Here is a 17,285-nt window from a genome sequence, read left to right as displayed (position 1 = left end):
TGTAATCAGATTACAGCTACTTTACTTTTTTGTTGTTGATGATTACTTTTTGGATTACTTTTACATTCAGAAAGAATGTTTGAGAAAAATACATTGTCATCTTTCTGTTTTCTCTGACATTCAATTCAGCATTGAAAAAAGGCTCAAGTTTAAATTTGTTCCGCCTGCAAATCTGACCACAAATCAGAGACCTCTATGATGACAAACACCAAATGTGTTTAATGGATCATTTGTCTTCTTATAATCCCTTTTAAGGGCAAAGTAATCCAAAAGTAACTGAAAGTAAGTAGGGGGGTGAAATTGATTTTAAAAAAAAATCATTATCAAAATGCCTATGTGGAATACAAAGATGCTGGCCCATGTTGACACACTTAAAACTGCTGTGCCTGTCAACAACTACCATCACTCGTTTAAAGGCACTTAAATATTTTGTCTTGTCCATTCACCCTCTGATTGGCACACATACACAATCCATGTCTCAATTATCTTCAGGCTTAAAAATCCTTATTTAACCTGTTTCCTCCCCTTCATCTACACTAATAGAAGTGAATTTAACAAGTGATGTCAATAAGGGATCATAGCTTTTACCTGGATTCACCTGGTCAATCTATGTCATGGAAAGAGGTGTTCCTAATGTTTTGTACACTTGGTGTATTGTGGTGCAGTGTGCTAAAGCACTGAGGAGGAAAGAAGACGACTAGGGTACAAATCTTGAAATCAATTAACATTACATTACGAAAATGGTTAGTTTGTAGATTATGTTTTTTATCTTTATTCATAAAAACTAGTCTGCGAAATGTATAGGCAAGCCTACGTTTCACATGAAACACGGCTATTAGTCGTGTTTGCTTACGACGCAAACGGCGTCGATTTCAGCACCAGTGAACTGGACAGCTCCCCTAACTGGATCATGTGAAAAACCGAACACGCCCCAAATGAAACTCTTAGCTGTCGCTCTTACAGGTTCACTACATGTTTGTTAGGAAATACTTTTTAAAAAGGCTCATAAATAACGATGCATCTGGTACAATCATTATAATGCTTAAGTTATATCACAACTGGGAAATGAGGCCCTGGCTCATTGTTTTATCTGTGGCAGCGCCATCTACATTTTGAAGTTGTCCATTTTCTTCTTCTACTACTTCTGAGTTGGCAAATAAACTGAAAAGGGTGCATACTGCCACCTGTAATTATGGAAGGTTTTCCCAGGAGTATAATTAACTGGCTGAGCTCTCCTGATGACCCAGATGGAATCATGTGATCCTTCCTTAAAACCCCATAGGAAGTCCCACCCAGTTGACAACTTCCAAATGGTGAAAGTCCTCAATGGCGCTGCCCATGCTAAAACAGGATTTGGGGCACTAGAGTACTCTATCGATCTCTCTGCTCCATCCTTACCGCTTGATGTGTGCCAAAGGTATTCCGCGAATTTGACTCAGATTTTTTTAATGCACACAGCATTCGAAGAAAATCCTGTCTGGTTCTACTCTAGTCATTGGCATAGGTGCAACCTGATATTGAATTTGGACATGCTGAAAAGTTGTTTTTACCTCTGAATGTCTGATGCTATTTGCATGTCATGACAATGCCTTTTCATTTGGAAATGGTCATTGAATAAACTATAGGCTATGGTCAATGTCCACGACGTTAATGAAGCTTTTAGTAACAGGTAGCAGCCTACTTCTAGATACAGGCTTTTGCACTGTAACGAAGGACACAATCACAATTCTAAACTTGCTATTCCTCTCAATTTGCTAGGTTAGCCGCCGAAATATCTTGCACTTTTTTGACGTCGACACACGCTGTCGATACCTTTTTAAGGGCTTGGCTGTTTCCAGTCAGTTGTGACTTGTAGCTGCACCAAAGCAAACGCCTGCACATTCACAGCCAATTTCACCACTTGGGCTATAGGCTACTGCAGCAGTGGAATTGAGAGTAGGCTACTAGTTTGTATCGGGTCCGATATTTGCAACTGGTGATACTTATTGCCATGAAGGATTTAATTCGTTTTATTAGCACAGTTGGTATGGCTTGGACGACTTTTCTCAGTGCCATTTAAGATACGGTCGGACTGATCGCCGTGAAACTCCACATCTTCAGATTCTGCTTAATTTGTTAGATACAACGGGTGACAAGACACGAACATGGATACCACTGTGAATTCAGGAAGAAATTCCGAGAAATCTCACCTCGTGCACGAGATGAATGCCAAAATGTATTCACTGAAAAGGTAATGACATTTTTTTCCCTTCATGTTTGAGCTGTGATTATTTCATATGAAGCCAAAATAATATAGATGTTGTGATATTTGGTTCATTCTACATGCCATATTCTGATATTTTAGGTTGCGCGTTAGCCTACAAAGAGGGAGAATATATTTGTACAATTATACAAACACAGTAGACTGGTCTATTTTATTTTATGCAGTAATTTTAAGGGTTTATTAAACTGAAAATATTTAGGCTACGGTGCAAGGCAGTACTGTAGGTGTACACTTTATCTTGTGCTGTGATTGTTTTAAACTATAGTTAGTGTAGCTTATTGTAATTGTTGGAGACATAGGCAACAAAAACCAAACTGTTAGTCCTGTTTCTTGAAAACATGCGGTAATACAACGAAAATGTATGTTTCCACGAAGTAGGCTACACATCCCATGCGGGGATAGCTCACGCTGCACATAGAAGACATTCACATTTGTAGCCTATAATTTCCAAGGGTCCAGTGTAATAGAACCGTAGTTGCCGAATTTAGTTTTATTCACGCTGAGTCTATTCTTAACCTGTCCGGGTGCTGCCAATAAGCAGACAGTGTGTGAAATGTTTTGTCTGAATGAACAAATAATTTCCATGCTTGGCTTCGTTTTGGACATTATTTGACGGATGGCCCGAGGGAAGTTCCATGATCACTGGTAAAAACGAATCTCTCATTACGAGATCTGATGGGAGAATGGCGAAACACCCTGAGACCTTAGCAATTATATTAACTCATTTTTAAGTAATAGTAAAAATAAAAAAGTGATTTTCACTGGGGGTTTGCAAATTTTTATCCGTCACATTTAAAATGTTCAGATACAAAATTGTAGACAATTTTATTTAGTGTGCTATATTTTTGTAAAATTAAAATGTGCTGCCAATAGATTTAAGAAAATCATTGAAATAGTTATCTATTTCAAATGTGCATGGGGGGGAAAGTCATGTTTATTAAAAAATAGACAAGCTAAATAGATTATTAGGTCTACCTATTTGTGTAAAAAAAAATGCTAAATACAAAATAGTCTAACCTAAACGAAAACTATTAGTCTATATTAGTAGCCTATTGGGTTTAATATTTGATTCCCAATGGTATAGCAATTGTAATCGCAAAAACAAAAGGGTGAATGAAGATTATTTGATTTCAGCACCATGGACAGCAGTGGCGTTTAAAGACTCTAAATAATAATTTGTCCTTAACTGACTTTCCTAATTAAATAAAGGCTAAATAAATTAAAAAACATTTGACAAATGCTCGTTTCTTTTGCCACTCAAGTTGGTTATTGACGTGAATAGAAATAATAAACTTATATTGCAACAAATAAACTATAGAATCCATGACGTTATATTGATTTTGGGAATGTATTAAAATATGAATAGCTAAAACCCTATCCTTAGGGAAGTACATGTGGATCATCATATGGGAATTGGGCCTACACTGGATTCAGAGTGCTGGCGAGACCTGGCTATCTCCAAGGAAAAGTCATAACCCATTCGGCAAAAACTGGTTGAATAAACATTGTTTCCACGTCATTTCAACAGATACAAAAAAAATCAATGTATGATGACGTTGAATCAACGTGGAAAACTGTTTGCAATTGCAAAAAGTCTTTAATCTAAGGGATTTGTCTTTTTTTCTCACCCAGTTTGCAACCTAAAACCAATGACATGGTGACATGTTTTGTTGATTTCACGTTAGTTGACAACTGAACCAAATGTAAATCAAAACTAGACGTTGAACTGATGTCTGTGCCCAGTAGAAAGCCAAAAGTGTGTTTAGTTAACGGCATTAATAGGCCTATAGGAAATGCCCCACGATATTTTATTTATTTATTTGCCTTGTGTTGGGGTTAAGTGGACTCACATATTTGTCCTTTGTTTTTAAATTGCAGTATGATTTGCTTAGTCAACCCCACCATATAATCCCCCCCCCCCCCCAAATGGAATAATTGCTACACTAATTGTACATATTAGCATCAGCAAACACGTGTTATACGAGGTGTGTGTTACACGTATACAGACATTTGTATAGAGCCTAAGAACGGTTTAATGTCTTTAATCAAATGATCCGAGAATGCTATTAGATTTTAATAACATAATTTCATTTTTAGTTAAAGATTCCGAACAGTTATTCTGATTCCCATAATATTTGTTTGTGATAGAAATGCTCACAATGTTTTGAAGTATTTTTTTCTCTCACTGCTAACTACCAGGCTACCAGGCTTATATTCACGAGCTCTCCCTGACTGATAGCTCTTCGAAGTGCCATGTCAAGAAACTTGGATATAGTGAGCAGGGTAGCAGTAAAATCATCTCAAGCTAATTTTGTGATAATCAATGCAACTCAAACAACATTGAAATTGCATCAATTATGTTTTAATCTCCCGTTTGCCATGTCTCTTGTGATGCAGCACTGAAGGATGTGATGACATGATAATTCATTTTGTTCCATGCTGGCTGCAGACCTAGCTAGCCAGTAACTAGATAACACCAGAAACATATAAGTATCTTTGTCATAGATGAATGGTGCAAACTTGAATTTGTTGACACCCTACAGTCAAGTTTTGGCACCAGTAGATTAGCTATTCTACTCCCCTCTGCAAACGCATTCTCCAATGTTGGTTACAAGTAGGTACTTATTTAAATTAGGTAAGAGAATATCTTAATAGAATTGGTTTATTAAAATGAGAGTTATGCCAGCCTATCCCCATAATAATCCCGAATTCTGAATCCAAGTATTTGCCATGGGGGGAGGGGGGGACCAGTAACTTTATGATAAAACTTTCAGTGAAGAAGCAACAGTCATTGTTTATACTTTGGTCATACTTTGATCTGGTTTCATCGAAATATCATCCAATTTAATGTAAAATATGATTTTGACTGTTCATGACCTTTTGGATAACTCTCTCACGGATTTTGACCCTCCATAAACACCAACACAATAGTTATTTTCTAACGCTATTTGCCATTCTACTTACCCTTACATACCTTACTAAACTAAAGTGATACTTTTTTTTACAGATAGGCTAATTGGGTTCTATTACAGTGGGGGAAAAAAGTATTTAGTCAGCCACCAATTGTGCAAGTTCTCCCAATTAAAAAGATGAGAGGCCATCATCATAGGTACACTTCAACTATGACAGACAAAATGAGATTTTTTTTTCTCCAGAAAATCACATTGTATGATTTTTTTATGAATTTATTTGCAAATTATGGTGGAAAATAAGTATTTGGTCACCTACAAACAAGCAAGATTTCTGGCTCTCACAGACCTGTAACTTCTTCTTTAAGAGGCTCCTCTGTCCTCCACTCGTTACCTGTATTAATGGCACCTGTTTGAACTTGTTATCAGTATAAAAGACACCTGTCCACAATCTCAAACAGTCACACTCCAAACTCCACTATGGCCAAATCCCAGAAACACGGGGGGACCTAGTGAATGACCTGCAGAGAGCTGGGACCAAAGTAACAAAGCCTACCATCAGTAACACACTACGCCGCCAGGGACTCAAATCCTGCAGTGCCAGACGTGTACCCCCTGCTTAAGCCAGTACATGTCCATCTGAAGTTTGCTAGAGAGCATTTGGATGATCCAGAAGAAGATTGGGAGAATGTCATATGGTCAGATGAAACCAAAATATAACTTTTTGGCAAAAACTCAACTCGTCGTGTTTGGAGGACAAAGAATTCTGAGTTGCATCCAAAGAACAGCATACCTACTGTGAAGCATGGGGGTGGAAACATCATGCTTTGGGGCTGTTTTTCTGCAAAGGGACCAGGACGACGGATCCGTGTAAAGGAAAGAATGAATGGGGCCATGTATCGTGAGATTTTGAGTGAAAACCTCCTTCCATCAGCAAGGGCATTGAAGATGAAACGTGGCTGGGTCTTTCAGCATGACAATGATCCCAAACACACCACCCGGGCAACGAAGGAGTGGCTTCGTAAGAAGCATTTCAAGGTCCTGGAGTGGCCTAGCCAGTCTCCAGATCTCAACCCCATAGAAAATCTTTGGAGGGAGTTGAAAGTCCGTGTTGCCCAGCAACAGCCCCAAAACATCACTGATCTAGAGGAGATCTGCATGGAGGAATGGGCCAAAATACCAGCAACAGTGTGTGAAAACCTTGTGAAGACTTACAGAAAACGTTTGACCTCTGTCATTGCCAACAAAGGGTATATAACAATGTATTGAGAAACTTTTGTTATTGACCAAATACTTATTTTCCACCATAATTTGCAAATAAATTCCTTAGAAATCCTACAATGTGATTTTCTGGATATTTTTTCTCATTTTGTCTGTCATAGTTGAAGTGTACCTATGATGAAAATTAGAGGCCTCTCTCATCTTTTTAAGTGGGAGAACTTGCACAATTGGTGGCTGACTAAATACTTTTTTGCCCCACTGTATGTAAACGGTGCCAGTGAGATCAAATTTATGGCATGTTTTAAGTGTGCACAGTGTGTGGGGATGAGGGTGTTGCAGTGTCCCCGTGTCCCCGAGTCTTCAGATCAGCAAAGTAGGATGGTCTTTACTGTCAGTCACCCATGCCTGAGAAATCTTAGCTGCAAGCTGTGCATGTGTTCTTGAAAACAAGATTACCATTTGGGAGAGGATGGAGTCAATATAGCCTATGTGTTTTTTAAAGGCCCAGTGCAGTCAAAAACATGATTTCCCTGTGTTTTATAAACACTATATAGACAAAAGTATGTGGACAGCTCTTCAAATTAGTGGATTTGGCTGTTTCAGCCACGCCCGTTGCTGACAGTTGTATAAAATTTAACACACAGCCATGCAATCTCCATAGACAAACATTAACAGTAGACTGGCCTTACTGAAGAGCTCAGACTTTCAATGTGGCACCATCATAGGATGCCACCTTTCCTACAAGTCAGTTCGTACAATTTCTGCCCTCCCAGAGCTGCCCTGGTCAACTAAGTGCTGTTATTGTGAAGTGGAAACATCTAGGAGCAACAACGGCTCAGCCATGAAGTGGTAGGCCACACAAGCTCACAGAATGGGACCACCGAGTGCTGAAGCATGTAACACGTCTGTCCTTGGTTGCAACACTCACTAACGAGTTCCAAACTGCCTCTGGAAGCAATGCCAGCACAATATCTGTACGTCGGGAGATTCATAAAATGGGTTTCCATGGCTGAGCAGCTGCACACAAGCTTAAGATCACTATACACAATGCCAAGTGTCGGCTGTGTGGAAGAACCTGGCCTGCACAGAGCCCTGACCTCAACCCCGTCGAACACCTTAGGGATGAATTGGAATGCCGACTGCGAGCCAGGACTAATCGCCCAACATCATTGCCCGGCTTCACCAATGCTCTTGTGACTGAATGGAAGCAAGTCCCCTTAGCAATGTTCCAATAACTAGTGGAAAGCCTTCCCAGAAGAGTGGAGGCTGTTATAGCAGCAAACGGGGACCAACTCCATATTAATGCCCATGATTTTGGAATGAGATGTTCGACAAGCAGGTGTCCACATACTTTTTGTCATGTAGTGTATATTCCCACTGAGGTTAGAATAATACTGTGAAAGTTATGATAATGCCCTTTTAGTGTAAGAGCTGTTGGGGAATAAACACCTTACATTTCTGCCTGTTTTGGTGGGATGGCGTCTTGGCCTGCCTGGTGACATCATCAGGCGATAAATTAGTTAATAGACCAATAAGAAAGTGAGTTTGAAAACTCTCTGGCAATAACAGCAAATTTTCAGTTTTCCCCTCCCAACTCAGACCACTCCCAGACAGTCCTAGCAAAATCCTTGCTTGAGAAATTGCTCTTTGCTAAGAAGCTATTTTTGTTTATTTTTGACCATTTTAATTGAACGCAAGGTTCTTAACCTAATTGTTACCCAGAAGTGATTTAATATTGAGATAAAAACATCTGCATTGAACCTTTTTTTAAATGGATGGAATAAAGATGAAATGACAGATTTAAGAATTGGATTAGGAGAGAAAATGTTATAGGCTACAATGTGGATGCAACTGCAGAGCTTCTTCTAAGATCATAATTGCAGACAGCAGTGCAAGGTCTACTGGCTGCTGTCCAGCATCAGTGTCAGGTTCTGTAGACAGGCTGAGCAGGCCAGTTCCCTTGTGTCTGAAAATATGAAGCTCTTTGATTAATCATGCTTGAATTTGGGGCCTTGTCAGTCTGGCTAACATGAATGGCTATTAGCCTTATGACAGACCTATTTCCAGACGTCCCACTCAATAAAAGGCACCAAGGTAATAGTGCTCTGGCGTCACATTTCAGATTGCTGTCAAGATCTTTTGTACCAAATGACCTCAAGAATCCCTGCTCCAGCCCGTCTCTCTCGATTTATTGAAGATGATAGTAAAATGGGCCATGAAAACAGTGGACTTCAGTGGATTCATCATATTTTGACCAGCCCTTTGAACAACACAGCACCATCATTTATTACATTTCCCAAAATGCCAATAAATGATCCAACATGGCATGTGATAGGCCTATGCCAACCTATCTACAGAGCCAATGGCTCTCCAGGATGAGCGAAGCAAACAGAATTTCATTTTCCAGCTAATTAATCGTTTGCTGACTAATCATTTAAACAGCAGGCCTAAACAAATAAAAACTAAGTCTTCAGGCTGTCTTTTCAAATGTATTTCTTAAAGACCTAGTGCAGTCATGTGATTTTCCAGTGTTTTTAAAAACCATACAATGCCTTCAGAAAGTATTCACACCCCTTGACTTTCTCGAAGAGCTTTGCACACCTGGATTGTACAATATTTGCCTTTTTTTATTTTTTGACATTTAAAATGTTACTCTTCAAGCTCTGTCGAGTTGGTTTTTGATCATTGCTCGATATCCATTATCAAGTGCTGCCATAGGTTTTCATGCCGATTTTAAGACAACTTTAAGCAGGCCACTCAGGAACATTATGTCGTCTTGGTAAGCAAGTCTAGTGTATATTTGGCCTTATGTTTTAGGTTATTGTCCTGCTGAAATGTGAATTTGTCTCTGTCAGATGGAAGGCAGACAGAACCAAGATTTCCTCTAGGATTTTGCCTGTGCTTAGCTCTATTCCGTTTCTTTTATCCTAAAAAAATTCCATAGTCCTTCCCGATGACCAGCATATCATGATGCAGCCACCACCATGCCTGAAAATATGAAGAGTGGTACTTACTAATGTGTTGGATTTGCCCCAAACATAATGCTTTATATTCAGGACAAAACTGTATTTCTTTGCCATGTTTTTTGCATTATTACTTTAGTACCTTATTGCAAACAGGATGCATGCTTTGGAATATTTATATTCTGGATAGACTTCCTTCTCTTCACTCTAATTTAGGTTAGTATTGTGGAGTAAATGCAGGCTGTAACCCAACAAAATGGAAAAAGTCGAGGGGTGTGAATACGCCGAGTCTCTCCTCAGGCTCTTTAGTCTGCTTGTCTTGAGCACAGAAACCTGGAAATACATTTGATCAATCATAGTCTACACCAAATACATTATGTGTATCTTTACTTGTTTTAAAAAACAATTGTATTTTTCATTTTAAATCTACAGTAGCAAGACAGTTGAAGGAAATAACTTAATGCAGTGTGAGAGTTACAGTTTGGGAGGGAGAAGAGAGCCCAGTAGTGTACAAGACACTGCTGCAGAACCATTGTAGAACATTGAACTAATTTGCATTCATGTTTGATTCTAAATCTATGCTCTAGAATTCATCCAGATTGGACAAGATGTAAAATATTTACTGTGGGTAAGACATCCCTGTGTAAAACTGTAATGAGCCTATGTTACGGCTTTGTCAAATATCCATCTTAGAATTTTGATGAACCAGTGGAGGCTGCTGAGGGGAGGGACGGCGCAATATAATGGCTGGAATGGAGTGGCATCAAACCATGTGTTTGATACCATTCAACTTGTTCCGCTCCAGCCATTGCCACTTATGTATGACAGACGGACATTTGAATAGCCTCCATGCGTTGGGTTAGGATGTGAGGGGGTGTATTTGTTCTCATGTCCCCATGGTGTGATTAAACAGAAGCTGTTTTCCACTCGGCCGGCTCCTTTTAACCTGCGTGTCGCTGGACTGATGGAGTCGGGGCCCAGAGCTGGGTTATCTCCTGGAAGCCAAAATTTGAGTTTTTCCACTTCATTTAGTCTCATCATCCTCATTGCACATGGGGAGAGAATAGTTGCGGTATGTTTTCTTTTTTGTGTATTTTCCATGTATAATTATTTTTGTTTTTATATATATATATATATATGTGTATATGTATGGGGAGTGCGCTACATTCTGATGATACAAGCAGACAGGGGCTGAACATCAACCCCAACAAAACCATGTGCATTTTTACAATGCATACATATAAAAACATCCAAGTCCATTCGATATACTTTAGGTTGTTATGCAGTATCATCTTATGAAAAGATCATAAGACAGGGCAGACCTACTGTATGTATGTTTCATAAATGACGTTGTCATTTCCTTTCCCATCCCAGTTCCTCTTCAGACTCCAAAGAAGACTATCCCAACTTCCCACTTGAGAAGGAAGATGTGGCTGATGCCATTAAGCTGAAGCAGCCTGTTGGCGCCCATTGCCACGATAACAAAGCAGTGAGTGAGGAGAACCATGACATGCTGCTGGCTAAGAAGAAGCTGTACATCGCCTCCATTGTGTGCCTCATCTTCATGATCGGAGAGATTATAGGTAAGGCTGGGTGATAATATTCCTCAGTCTAAAATGCTCTTTCATACCTAGGGCCAGGAGCTTTTCCTAACCAGAAAAAACTAGCGCCCCTTATTAGAAGCTATTGACTACTGAGATCAGAGTAATGTTTTTTTTAAATTCCTGGTCACATATAGGAAAAACTATTGGCCATAAACTGTAATCTATACAAACTATGAGTAGGTTCGTTAAACTTTGAAGTCAAGGTGAAGTTTTTTGGTGATCACTGCCAGTGAAAACTGGGTTTAAGGCCATCTGAGTCAGTAGCACCATGGGCAGTTCTCTGTAATGACGTTTTAGAGGCTACTAGAAATGCGTCCAGCCTTTCATGTCGAAATCCTCCCCTGGAAAAAAGACAAATGTCCTTTCAGCCCAAAGCACAATGGAGAGGAGGTAAAAGTGAGGAAAGCATGACGGTGACATTTTATATTCTATATTTAATGTCTAGACTTCTTTCCGGGGCTTGGAGTCATCCACTTTCTTCACACTGACTGTTGTAAAAAGATATTCAACGTTTCTCTCCTAGTCAGCGACTATTACTGTGGGAGAAACTGAAACTCAGAATTGTTTCTGTAATTCTTTCCCTTGACATTTGGAATAAAAGTGACTGAAACCATGCTGTCTTTTGTACAGTACTACTCAATTTCATTTCAAGAGGCAATTTCAGAGTTTAGCTGATGACTCAGATTCTTTCAAGCGTTGTTTTTGCATTATGTTATCAGTAGATTTTTATTTAGCTGTAATGGGAATCAAAACTTAGGTTGTTTTTATTTTAAACACAGCCTGTACTTTCATTCATGAGACTCATTCATCATCAATAGCATCTAAAACAGGGGTACTCAAGTACCATTTGAGAAGGTCCGGCTATACATTTCCTAGGTGATAAAGGTCCGGCTGGATATTGTCGTTTATCGGCGCCGTAATAAACCCCCACTTAACCCATGTGACCCCAAACTGTTCACACCCCTCTTGTTGACGGACAACAAAGAATTCAAGCAACTTTCGCCAAATTCTACACGTTTTATGGGGATGAGATTTGTTTTGCCGTTTTAAAACTATTTTCCTGCAATTCTACACATCTTTCCATATCTTACGTGTTTATATGATACCAGGGGTCGAAGCCTGACAAACATGAATATTATGTCTCTCTGAGACATCTCCATTGTCTGTGTATCTACAGGTGGCTACCTGGCCCACAGTTTGGCTATTATGACAGATGCAGCTCACCTCCTGACTGACTTCGGCAGCATGATGGTCAGCCTGTTCTCCCTGTGGATCTCCTCTAGACCACCCACCAAAACCATGACCTTTGGATGGCACCGCTCAGGTTAGGCCCATGACGTACCAGCTTAAAACATCTTTGAAGATACTTTCCCATTTAGTCCCCAGAACACATGGTGAATGTTGTCATAGCTGAATAGTAATAGCCAGGGTCTCAATTCTCTAAAATGATGGCTCAACAGATGCGTGGTACTGATTGTCACTGTCTCCAACCCCCACAGAGATCCTAGGAGCGCTGGTGTCAGTGATGTCCATCTGGATAGTGACTGGGGTGCTGGTTTACCTGGCCATTGAGAGGATAGTCAAGAACGACTTTGAGATCAACAGTCAAGCGATGCTCATCACCTCCGGTTGTGCCGTCATAGTAAACATCATGTGAGTGGTTCATTCTCACGGCTTTAGAGCTTAGTTATAATCATCTGCACTTGATTGGGGAACAAAATGCACATAGTGAAATAAATACCTTAGCTGGGGTCAGCCATTCTGCTATGTTGTCTTTTTTAATGTTCATCAGCGTATATAAACTTAAGGATAAAGACAAAGGAACTTTAGACTATGGACATGTATCATCCTCTATTCCCTCCCTCCTTTAGCATGGCGTACATCCTCCACCACTCCACCACCTTCCATGCCCAGAGCTCAGGCTACCAGCAAATAGACGAGAACGGGCAGAGCCCTTTGGGTCACAGCCATTCCCATGTGGGCCACTCCCACACCCTGCTGGGTCATGGCCATGGCAACACCAGTGTGAGAGCAGCCTTCATTCACGTGTTGGGAGATCTCCTACAGAGTGTTGGGGTCCTAGTGGCTGCCATCGTCATCTTCTACAGGGTCAGTAACAAATACTAGTGTTTACACCTTACAGTACACTTACATTATGGCTCATGTTATACTGTATTTATTTTACAGTATAACATAACATTTTTGGAACCCTTTTACTCCCCTTTTCGTGGTATCCAATTGGTAGTTAGTCTTGTCCCATTGCTGTAACTCCTGTACGGACTCGGGGTAGGCGAAGGTCGAGAGCCGTGCGTCCTCCGAAACACAACCCAGCCAAGCCGCACTGCTTCTTGACACAATGCCCGCTTAACCCGGAAGCCAGCCGCACCAATGTGTCTGCGAAACGCCGTACACCTGGCAACCGCGTCGGCGTGCATTGCACCCGTCCGGCCACAGGAATCGCTAGTGGGCGATGGGACAAGAACATCCCTGCCGGTCAAACCCTCTCCTAACCCAGAGGACGCTGGGCAAATTGTGCGCCGCCCCATGGGTCTCCCTGTCGTGGCCGGCTGCGACAGAGCCTGGATTCGAACCAGGGTCTCTAGTGGCACAGCTAGCACTGCACCACTTGGGAGGCCCATACTGTATTTATTTACAGTGCAACATCTTCATGTTCACTGAAAATGTCAGGTTCTTGGGCAAAAAGTCGTAAATTGACATCTAACAATATACCATTTGGAGAGATACAACTGTTGTGCTATTGATGTCGCTCAGTCTCAGTGGGAAGTGGTTAACGTCTCATCACCCTGCAAGATGTTGCTCTTCCATTAGAAACCCTCCCTGTGATCCAAGTGGCCTAATGTGTTATGGCATCAGTAGAGCAGCACCCCATCACCCTCTGATGCCACTGTCTTCTGCTTGTGTCATTCTCTCTCCTGTGGACCTTCTGTTGCAGCCTGAATACAAAGTAGCAGATCCCATTTGTACCTTCCTCTTCTCTGTGTTTGTCCTTGGGACCACCATCACCATACTCAGGGATGTTTTCAGGATACTCATGGAAGGTAAACTCAACAGGCTTTTCTGTTTCTCCTGCTCTGAAGTGAGCCAAGGTGAATTCAAAACAATAAAATGGTTTATTCAGACATTTTCCTCAGTTTGTCAATTCATTTATTTATATAAAAATGCACAATAAAGCATTGCCTCGTGTTCCATTAGCTTTTTTGAACGGGCTAGGCCTCTGTCCGCATTCTACAGGGGCTCCTAAGGGAATAGAGTTTAACTCGGTGAAGGAGGTGTTGCTGTCTCTGAAGATGGTGAAGTCTATGCACAACCTGCGCCTGTGGGCCTTGACCGCGGGACAGACCCTGGTCTCTGTCCATGTAGCCATCGGTGAGACCCAGCCTCCCTTAGTCTGACACATGACATCACTCCATTTAGATTGTGCTTGCACAATCTACCATGTTGATTCACATGCTGCCAGTAGTGGCCAAAAGAAACCAGTTGACACAAGCAACTAAACTATTAGACATTACAGCCCAAAAAGCACGATTGTTGACATCTGTTATGGCCATTGTTGTTTCCCAGAGGAGAATGCCGATCCCCAGAGTGTCCTTAAGGAGGCTACAGAGATCCTCCAAACCAAGTTTGGTTTCTACAGAACCACCATCCAGGTGGAACCCTACTCTGATGACATGGCCTACTGCACACACTGCCAGGATCCCATGGACTAACAGCAGTGGAGGCTGCTGAGGGGAGGACGGCTCATAATAATATCTGGAACAGAGCAAATGGCATGGCATCAAACACATGGAAACCATGTTTGATGTATTTGATACCAGTCCACTCATTCCGCTCCAGCCATTACCATGAGCCCGTCCTCCACAATTAAGGTGCCACCAACCTCCTGTGACTAAGACTCACAACTACCATGGAGACAGGAGAGAGCTGTCATTTTAAAAGGAAGTGGGTACTGTACATACAAAAGCATACAGTGCCTTCAGAAAGTATTCATACCCCTTGACTTATTCCACATTGTTGTCACATCCTGGATTCAAAATGGAATAAATATAAACTGCTCAAAAAAAGGGAACACTTAAACAACACAATGTAACAACAAGTCAATCACACTTCTGTGAAATCAAACTGTCCACTTAGGAAGCAACACTGATTGACAATAAATTTCACGTGCTGTTGTGCAAATGGAATAGACAACAGGTGGAAATTATAGACAATTAGCAAGACACCCCCAATAATGGAGTGGTTCTGCAGGTGGTGACCACAGACCACTTCTCAGTTCCTATGCTTCCTGGCTGATGTTTTGGTCACTTTGAATGCTGGCGGTGCTTTCACTCTAGTGGTAGCATGAGACGGAGTCTACAACCCACACAAGTGGCTCAGGTAGTGCAGCTCATCCAGGATGACACATTAATGCGAGCTGTGGCAAGAAGGTTTGCTGTGTCTGTCAGCGTAGTGTCCAGAGCATGGAGGCGCTACCAGGAGACAGGCCAGTACATCAGGAGATGTGGAGGAGGCCGTAGGAGGGCAACAACCCAGCAGCAGGACCGCTACCTCCGCCTTTGTGCAAGGAGGAGCACTGCCAGAGCCCTGCAAAATGACCTCCAGCAGGCCACAAATGTCCATGTGTCTGTTTCTGACCGTTTGAGCAGACTCCATGAGGGTGGTATGAGGGCCCAACGTCCACAGGTGGGGTTTGTGCTTACAGCCCAACACCGTGCAGGACGTTTGGCATTTGCCAGAGAACACCAAGATTGAAACATTCGCCACTGGCGCCCTGTGCTCTTCACAGATGAAAGCAGGTTCACACTGAGCACATGTGACAGATGTGACAGAGTTTGGAGATGCCGTGGAGAACGTTCTGCTGCCTGCAACATCCTCCAGCATGACCGGTTTGGCAGTGGGTCAGTCATGGTGTGGGGTGGCATTTCTTTGGGGGGCTGCACAGCCCTCCATGTGCTCACCAGAGGTAGCCTGACTGCCATTAGGTACTGAGATGAGATCCTCAGACCCCTCATGAGACCATATGCTGGTGCGGTTGGCACTGGGTTCCTCCTAATGCAAGACAATGCTAGACCTCATGTGGCTGGAGTGTGTCAGCAGTTCCTGCAAGAGGAAGGCATTGATGCTATGGACTGGCCCGCCCGTTCCCCAGACCTGAATCCAATTGAGCACATCTGGGACATCATGTCTCGCTCCATCCACCAATGCCACGTTCCACCACAGACTGTCCAGGAGTTGGCGGGAGGGAGGTCATACAGGCACGTGGAGGCCACACACTACTGAGCCTCATTTTGACTTGTTTGAAGGACATTACATCAAAGTTGGATTAGCCTGTAGTGTGGTTTTCCACTTTAAATTTGAGTGTGACTCCAAATCCAGACCTCCATGGGTTGCTAAATTTGATTTCCATTGATAATTTGTGTGATTTGTTGTCAGAAAGAAAAAAGTATTTAATAAGAATATTTCATTCATTCATTCTAGGATGTGTTATTTTAGTGTTCCCTTTATTTTATTTTAGCAGTGTATATACCGGCCTGTTATGGAACCCCAATGTCAGGGGAAAGGTCTTTAATTTACTGGTCAACGACCTGCCCGTGCACGGTTTTCGGCATGTCACCTTCGGACGACAGGGACCGGTATTGGAATCCGGCTCGAAGGACCAAATTGTTATGAGAATTTTGTTATCAATGTTCATAAACTTCAAATAATCTACTCCGCAACCCAGAGTTTGTAAGATTCTGGTTTAAATGAAACGCAGATTTCTCAGTTTACAATAGTCAAAATGTTTATTCATGAGGACGTCCTGACATAAAAAATGCATACCCAGTCTTTATAACAAATCTTCAAATCTTAAACTACGCCTTGCTTAGACAGTCTGTTTTTCCACTATATAGATATATTGTTTAATCTTTCATAATTTTATAATCTTTCAACAAATTATTTTATCAGTAAAAAAATCTTAATTTAATCCATTTGAAATCCAGGCTATAACAAAATCTGGAAAAAGTCCAGGGGTTTGAATACTTTTTAAAGGCACGAACTGTCAATGTAAGCTAGGAATGGAAACACTGTGCACCATCATGAGACCAAAAAAAACATTTTCTGATCCATCAGGGTTACAGGACATACTGTGTTGTATGTGCACCATATCATGCCAAATATTTCAATATAAATACCATCCATTCAGGAGCTATTGATATTCCAGAAAATGAATTTCTTGCCAAGAAACTGCATCTCGGGGAGGGAGACATGTTAAACAGGAAAATATTCTGAATGTATCAGCACATATTTCTAGTACTGTATGCCATTG

The 17,285-nt window shown here is 41.4% G+C and overlaps 1 protein-coding gene across 1 annotated transcript; it reads left to right on the top strand.

The window, feature by feature from the left end:
• The first annotated feature begins 1,564 nt into the window (after positions 1 to 1,564).
• Positions 1,565 to 14,731, top strand: LOC109900260 (zinc transporter 2-like). Its single transcript, XM_020495953.2, has 8 exons — positions 1,565 to 2,230; positions 10,731 to 10,939; positions 12,138 to 12,284; positions 12,460 to 12,613; positions 12,832 to 13,069; positions 13,914 to 14,019; positions 14,213 to 14,347; positions 14,543 to 14,731. The coding sequence occupies exons 1-8, from the start codon at positions 2,145 to 2,147 to the stop codon at positions 14,686 to 14,688; spliced, it is 1,221 nt and encodes a 406-aa protein (XP_020351542.2). The 5' UTR covers positions 1,565 to 2,144; the 3' UTR covers positions 14,689 to 14,731.
• The last annotated feature ends 2,554 nt before the right edge of the window (positions 14,732 to 17,285 follow it).

This window comes from Oncorhynchus kisutch, linkage group LG12 (assembly GCF_002021735.2).
Source record: "Oncorhynchus kisutch isolate 150728-3 linkage group LG12, Okis_V2, whole genome shotgun sequence".
Classification (NCBI taxonomy): domain Eukaryota; kingdom Metazoa; phylum Chordata; class Actinopteri; order Salmoniformes; family Salmonidae; genus Oncorhynchus; species Oncorhynchus kisutch.
This window is presented reverse-complemented; position numbering and strand designations above follow the sequence as displayed.